The sequence below is a fragment of the Sinocyclocheilus anshuiensis genome, unplaced genomic scaffold (assembly GCF_001515605.1).
Source record: "Sinocyclocheilus anshuiensis isolate Anshui unplaced genomic scaffold, SAMN03320099.WGS_v1.1 scaffold697, whole genome shotgun sequence".
In the NCBI taxonomy this organism is placed as follows: domain Eukaryota; kingdom Metazoa; phylum Chordata; class Actinopteri; order Cypriniformes; family Cyprinidae; genus Sinocyclocheilus; species Sinocyclocheilus anshuiensis.
Window position 1 is genome coordinate 125,822 of NW_015538036.1, and position 8,495 is coordinate 134,316.

At 38.0% G+C, this 8,495-nt stretch overlaps 1 protein-coding gene across 1 annotated transcript in view; it reads right to left on the reverse strand.

The window, feature by feature from the left end:
- Positions 1 to 8,495, reverse strand: part of LOC107681293 (probable global transcription activator SNF2L2) — a 56,881-nt gene that overhangs the window by 11,312 nt on the left and 37,074 nt on the right. The window contains exon 28 of the mRNA XM_016477566.1: positions 3,584 to 3,801. Within this exon, the coding sequence (XP_016333052.1) occupies positions 3,584 to 3,801 (218 nt within the window). The remainder of the gene's footprint in view (positions 1 to 3,583; positions 3,802 to 8,495) is intronic.

Consider the following 8,495-nt stretch of genomic DNA (forward strand, 5'->3'; position numbering starts at 1 on the left):
CGGGATGACTGTAGAGGATTTCCATAATCTCGGCACCTTCTGTTGAGTAAGGGACAGTTGAAAAATATAATAAAAAATAGATCCCAATTGCTCTGCACAGGAGATAAGCAGCCAACCTTCAATTTTATCAGCACTGTAAAAAAAAATTCCGTAAAATTTATGGTAAAAAAAAACGGCAGCTGTGATTGCTGTAATTTTACCGTTAAAAATATGGTAGCAACGTTTTAGGTTTTAACTTAAATTTACAGTTAGATACCGTAATTTCATTAACTGATATAATGTTAATATACCAACCTATTGAAGTGTTAATATCTGTTTTGAACCATTGTAATGCACTGAATCTGAAATGTAACGCAGAGAATTCTGGGAATGTCAATTTATGGTTCCCTTTCAGTCAGTCACTTTCGACGTTACGTCAGTCGTGACTGACGAATTGGGATCTCGCCCAAGAGCCCAATCACCTTCGAGTGTTAACTAAACAAGCCAATGACAGTTGGCGTGCGTGTTTCGCCACGCGCACCCCGCTGTCCAGAAAAAAGGGAATCAAGTGTCCAAAATAAACAGGGGATCTGGTGTCCTCGTCGTGCTGCGGGGTTCGTGAAGGGAAGGGCAGTGGTCAGGAAGGAAGGGTCCAGGTAAGGGGCGGAGTCCGGCGGCTGCACGCGGTCCCCTCTCCAGTCCAGGGCACGAGAGGTGGCGGCTTCTTCCAGCGGCTGCATCCTTCTTGTTGCCCACGGTGTGCGAAGGGACTAGACGGCCCGGCATCCTGGCCCGACGGCCGTGTAACGGGTGCGGTTCTCGTCCGGACTGCGGGTCCGGCAGCTCATGACTCTGGCGGCACGGGAGTCCCTCTACGCACCCTTCCTGGACCCACGAGGACACCAGCGTGCATGCACGGGGAAGAGACCGGTCTCCCGAGGAGAGGCGCGTTCGGCATTTAAACAGCGGCGGTGATGAGGCTCCATTCGATTCAGGTGTGCCCCATCACACGCCGCCAGCCCTGGCTATTTCAGCGCCCCTCCTCTCTCACGCACCCAGTCCTGTCGGGAGCCTGGCGAAGGGTGGCGATTAAGGGATGGGGTGATGCTGATAATTAGGGGAAGGCAGCCGACTCGTCACACCATTTAACAGATTTTTACTGTTAAATTCACGGTCATTTTTTACAGTGAGGGCAATATTATCTGCCGACCAATGGCCTTAACCCTCCGTTCATAAAACCTGTTTGAAAACAGTCAGTGCTGCGCTAGTGACAGAAATGACATGCTTCGAGTTAAAAATGCTAGCTGAAAGCATTTTCTGCTCTCTTGTTTGGGATTAGTCATGAGAGTGTGGCACTGAGACTGGGTTTCTAGTCATTTGAGGACAAATGAACTATGCTATGAAACTATGCTTAGTTTTCACTTTATGTGACTCAAGTTCCACAGCATCATAAATTTAAAATAACTGCCAAGAACGTCTGTTTCAGAGACGCTTAAATACTACCTAACTGTCATCTCTAGATGTCTTGGTTTAAATATGGGCTAGATTAGAGAGATTTGTCTATCATGTAAAATTACTGCCATGTTCAAACAGCAAAATTATTATTCCACAACTGATATGTGCTGTTAACTGGAAGGTTGCCATGGGGACCACCAAAAGAGACAGCCAGCATATCAATCTGATGAATTACCTTCAATTTGTGGGATTGCAGCCTAATTGGGTGACACATCAAGCTATGGGTTTTTTTCCTGACAAGAGGAGCCTGTGTAATTCCAAAACCTCCACTCTGCCGAAATCAAACCATGGCGAGTGTGACAAGACTTTCTCAGCAGCACCACAATTTGAGTGTCAGTCTGAAGCTGATTTGAAATTCTCAGAGGGGCATGACAGTCCATTTCCCAACATCCCAGTGCATTACGAGTCAGACATTCAGCCAGCTACAAATAAGAACACTGATTAATCAACAAAAACATTTGATTAAATTAATCTTATTAATTGCCAATGAATCAATTTCATTGCAAATGTGTTCAGTTAATCGTCTGAGCAGTGAGGGAGAAAAATTGCCCATTACGTCACATCCCTGACACAGGTGTGCACACATGCAGACCAGAAATGATTCACGCACACTTGGCTTATAAAAACGTGGACTCGATGAACTCAGGCATAGGAGTTTCACTATAAATAATGTTTACAGTAGTTGGAAATACTAATGACCAATGATCATCCTTCAGTTTCTCTGACAGGGTCTGATGTAAGATGTCTATGATAACCGTGACCAATGTAATTGTAAACTAATGCTAAGTACTGTACTGTACTGTACACTGAACAAACACTACGTATTGTAATTTGAAGTATATAATCATCTCGACCCCTACCATCCATAAAAAATTATTTATCAAAAGCGCATATTATCATTGTTATTGCAATAATACAATTTCATATATAGAATTTTTGATTTTAACTCAAACTCTACTGTAATTGCACTGACATACACTACTGTTCAAAAGTTTGGTGGAATTTTTTCAGATTCTTTTTTTTATAATAGATATTTAGACATTTGATAGATATTTATAAAAGATTTCCATTTCAAAGAAGTTCTGCTATCTTGAACTTTCTATTCAAAAAATCCTGAAAAAGTATCATGGTTTCTACAAAAAAATATTAAGTACCACAATAATTTTCAATACCTATACTGATAAGAATTTTACCTGAGCACCAACTCATTGTATTAGAATGATTTCTTAAGCATCATGTAACACTGTGACTGAAACCCTTCACAGGAAATTTTTTTTTTAAGATAGATTAAAATAGAAAACAGTTATTATAAACTGTAATACATATTTTACAATATTACTGTTTTTATTGCATTTTTCATCAAATAAATTCAGCCTTGGTGAGCATAAGAAACATCTTTCAAAAACATTTTAAACAATCTCACCGACCTTAAAAAAATTGAAAAAATTGCATTCATAGTGAAAAATACCATAACGTTTTCAAGTATATTTGCTTAAATTTGTAGATTATAAATAGCTCTGTGAATGTGCTTTTAAATTCTGAAAGCACATTTTGCATTTTTAATGTTAACGATTAATTGATTGTAAATTTGAAGTGACAATCGGTTATGGACATTCTTGAAAAATTGGAATATCTTCATTTTCAATCGTTAACAGGTATGTTCAGTGAACAAATCAACTGAAAGGACCATTATATATATGTAAAACACGATGCAGGATTTTTTTAGCCTGCTGCAATTAGATTTTACAATGCCTACATCCTACATGACTGCCCTCACATTACTTCACCTCATATTACTTCTGGTTGTTACCCCAGTGAGGAGTCATTCCACATGGAATATCTGGAATACAGTAACAGTGTCTGTCAACATCCTATTTGCCTATCACCACATTGTGAATTCCTGGAACAGTTGAAAACAGTATGTTCAGCACAAAGCCACTGAGAGTACAACGGTACATAATTACATTCCAGATATTCCAGGTCACTTAACTACACATGAGCGGCCAGTTCAAAGAGTCACCTGCAACAACAGTGAGCTGAGGAATGGGTAGGCACTATGAGCCATTAGTGGAAGTTTAACAGCACTTACGCATCTTTGTAATTGATGACTGTATCAACGATGGCATTCATCTGTTTTGTGAGTTTGGGTGGATTTGGGGAGAGCCTCTCTGCTGGAGGACGTCCTCTTCTCTTCTTGGCTTTGTCTGCGTCCTCACGCCTCATGTCTTTGTCCACGTGTCTCCTACGCTTGCGCCTCTTCAGCCGTATCTCCTCCTCGATTTCCTCCAGGTTGCCATCCTCTATAGCCTGCCAGAGGTCAAGTTCAACAGGCCACGTTGGCTAGTTAATGATGTGACGATACATTTTCAAGAGAAATTGATAAGTGAAGAGAAATGATAAGAAAAGTAAACAAGATACAACTGTTGATCACTAGATTATATTTACGGTCTACAGGCAATTTGCATTTAGATGTGCGTGATGATTTCAATATATATTTGATCCACCAAAGAAAATTTGTCCAGGCACATACAGCATTTGGGACTGAAGCCTATTCATCTAAATCACAAGCTAAATCAAATAGATGCCAAACAGAAAAATGCCATAGCTATGATTCTACAAATGCAAATTTCACTGATTAGGCTTCTCTGTATGACAGTGGATATTTGATTTGAGGACTTCACCTCCCTATGGCAGCCATAAAAGCCATGCTCATTACCATAAACTACATTTAGAAGTGAAAGAAACTACTGACTACGGGCCCTGATTATGGAGCCGTTTGGACTTTCATCAGTCTCACAATCTGACATGATTGAGATCAGAATTTGTGCAGAACTGCTCTTAATTAAATCCATCTGTCTGGCATCTCTTTTCCATCCTGCCCTTCCTTTTGTTACACAGATGGATATAGAGGTATTCTCTCATCTTCCAGTCAGATTATTTACAAAGAATGAGTCATTCGCCTTCAGTGAATATACTGTATGGTTCAATGCATTTGTGGTGTTGAGTTTGGCCTAACGCCTGCCCCTGCTGTAAAGCAGAAGTATACAAGTGATCCTGCTAGGTTATGTCTGCACAGTAAGATTTTAAAACTCAGAATATGCCCAAAAACATTTGTAATTCCACTACTGAATGAGCGAGACTCCAGAGTAAAACCATCAACTTCCAGAGAAGTTTTGAAAAGCAAGAAATGTATATCTGTCTTTGTTTTTTGGGCTTCTGTAAGATTTGCTGTGGCTTGATCCTCAGAGCAAAGTAAATCAACACACCTGTTATGCAGCTGAGCCAGAGCCCTCATTTGAGCATAATGTGTACGCACAGAGCCAGAAATTAACAATGAACAAATAAACAGACCCTAAAGAGTATCCGCTTTTGAAACCAAAACTCGCACATAAAAACAAATTAATGTGAGTTTCAGTGGTGCAATTTTGATTTTGACTCTCTATCAAGATGTTATGAAAGAGGGTCCAGGCCTATATCCAACCTAACAGTGCATGTTGTGGATAAATTCCCAAATTAAATAAATAACTAAAACAATCAGTTTTGAGTTTGTACTTGCCATTGCAAGCAAATTCAAATGCTAATGTCCTGTTTTAAGAGACACAAAATGCCTTCGTCCACTTAGTTATATAAAGTTTACTTCACATCTGAAATATAATCCAATGTACCATACCATTCAAAACTGTGGGGTCTATAAGTTATTTGTTTATTTATTTCTTTTTGGTCATTTAACAAGCATCTGACAGTAAAGTGACAGTAAAGACATTTATGTTACAAAAGATTTCTATTTCATGTAAATGCTGTTCTTTTGAACATTCTATTCATTTAAGAAACATGAAAAAAATATATCACAATGTCCACAAACTGTTTTCAACATTGATAATAATAATAAATGTTTCTTGAGGATGAAATCAACATATTACAATGATTTCTGAAGAATCACTGAAGTGACACTGAAGACTGGACTGCTGAAAATTCAGCTTTGCTCTGCAGGAATAAATTCTATTTTATGATACATTAAAATAGAAAACTTTTAAATTGTAATAATATTTTACAATACTACTGTTTTTATTGTATTTTTGGTCCAATAAATACAGCCTTGATGAGCATAAGAGGCTTCTTTTGACCCCCAACTTTTGAGCAGTAGTGTACATAAATTTACACAGTTCACTTTTACATTTATGTAATCACAAAGAAAAATATTATGCATGCTTTTTAGCACCACATCAATTTTGTGCATTATCCAGCAGGTCAGCACAGGGGGTACACATCATCCTTTTAAATGCTGTGTCCGGAGCACTCAAATGATGCATCACATGGCTGAGATCCTTGTTGAGAATTGTTATCATGTTAAATACAAATTTAACATTTACTATAAAACTATAAAAACATTCTATAAGTTTCAGAACTCAAAACTTTCTCGTTATTCTAAAAACAGCGTATATTGAAGGCAGTCTGCCAAAATGACAGATTTAGGAATGTTCCACTCTATGATATAATAGTATGGATAAGCACCGCCTCCGCAAAACATCAGCACATTTTTTTGTGATGAACAAACACACACCTGGAGCAGTGGGCAGCTGTTTTTGCTGCGGTTCGGTGCCTTGTTCAAGGGTCTCACCTCAATCATGGTATTAAGAGAGGCAGAGAGTACTCCCCCCACCTACAATCCCTGCCTGTACCGAGACTCGAACCCACAACCTTGGGGTTACAAGTCCAACTCTCTAACCATTAGGCCATGACTGCCCCATTAACATTTTAATAAAAGTTGTATAAGTTTTTATACTGAAAGCTGAGTAGTGCATAAAGTCACTCAAAAGGCTTATAGTTTCTAAAACTATTTTATGCATCAATTTGATCCCTGTATGTGGGCAAGAACAAAACATTGAGAACAGTGAAATCGCTAAAAGTAACATGTACTTCTCCTTTGACTTGCCCACACTTGGCTACAGTATCTCACAGGAGATGCATTACACAAGTTCCAATTACGTTATTCCCATTAGTAGTTGTGTCAGAGTGCTTATTACCATAAAGTTATCTTTTCTCAACGTTGCTGAATCACTGGAGACACCCACGTCATCTTACTGTCGCCTCAAGTGGCCATTTCACACTGAAAATGAATGACTTGGCTGTCAGTGTGAATGACCCCTTTCCAGCAACAGAAGCGCTATGGGTGACTGACCTTTCTTTTGAAACACACATAATGTACATACATATACACCATTTAGATGTTATATCGCACAAGGCAAGAACAGATTTTAGGTTGAAAATGGCCTAGACTGTTTATTTGCCCTAGACTGATACGTATTCTCTCACACCTCGCAACAGACTTCATTTTCCCAACAAAGTTGACTGTTTGCTAAACTGTGCAGTCAAGCGTCAAAATCAATTTGTTGAGCCACTGAGCTGTGCGATGGGGAGATGCTTCGTCATAATTTCCTGTGTAAAAGCAATCTTGGAGAATGATTTCAAGCATAACTTACAAAAGAAACCATTTTTGTGTGTGGAGACTATCACACAGTAGAGTTGTGCCGATAGACGATATATCATATATCGACGATAGTCAGAGATATCGCCTGTGGCTGATGCCACTGATGATAGCAAGACGATTATTATTATTATTAGGCTAGTAATACTATCTAATTAATGTAAGGGCTTATTTGTTCCATGTTTTACAGTGTTGGGCATTATAACCAATCACACACAATTATGTTGAGCTTATGAATGCAATAGCCAATCAGAGGCGTTCAGATGAGTTATCGCTGAAACAGCAGAGTTTTGTTGTTCAGTCGCAGCTGATGAATGGAAAAGAAGCCTGGGTCTCGAGCGTGACACATTGAAAAAGCTGCGAGGCGCAGTGGTCAAAGATTTCCATCTAGCATCATATTTACATAGAAAAGTTACTAAAAAAGCAGCGGAGCTTTGTAAACAGCTCAGAGTAATCATGTCATCTCCATAAGAACGATATGATTGCCAGAATGCATTTACCTGTATTTTTGAAAAGGTCCTGTTCACACATGATCTCTTAATGGTAATTTACCAGTAAGGACTGTATGTGTAAAAGGGGCTAAACTCTTCCTCTGCATATGCGGTGGGTTACTTAACGTTCATCTGGGAAAACTCACTTGATTTGTAACGTAAATCATTTAAACCTATGCCAACACAGGAGAATACATCAACATATTTCTAAATATGCGATGTATTGTACATTGCATTTCAAAATAAAAGTTTCTGACTTTGCATGTGGCCAAATATTAAAATGAAATGGATTTAAATGTCGTTGAAATACATGAATCACCACCAGGCCGTTGGCGCCCTCTGCAGGTATTTGTTATAATATAGGCATATTACATAATGTATTTATCAGTGTTAAACTGATAAAACCAAATAAAACCATTTACTTGGTTTTGATACTTTATTTGAGGCCAATTATTATTGCCTCATCGTTACTTTATATATAAATACAGACAGTCATATTAAAGCCTGTTTTTCACTTAGTTATATTTGTATTAAAAAACATCAGATTACTCACTTGCCGAAATAATCAGTAGATTACTTGATTAGCAAAATAATCATTAGTTAAGCCCTAGATTAGTTAAAACATTTCAAAATACAACTGCATTGTTTTACTTTTTGTGATTAACAGACAAATATTTTGTCATTTGCAAATTTCTTAAAGTATTAATACATTGTCTCGTTCTAGTGAACCAAGTATCTGCATTTTGTCTCACCTTGTGAGCTAAGTGTATTGTCACACCCCTAGTGTCTATGAGCGTGATAAAGCTCATAATTTTCCAAGTGTATGATATAGCTTTCATTCTTCAGGTCAATCATATATTCATGAAAAAAAAAAATTAGTTTGAAAGCGATAACTTTGCCATAGTATCCTTTCAAATGTTAAAGTTGCCACAGTCATTACATTATTAGCATGTGCTGCACTTTATTTGTACCATTTTGTTTTATTAGTTTATTTATTAGAATTTGAAAGATAATAACAATATTGA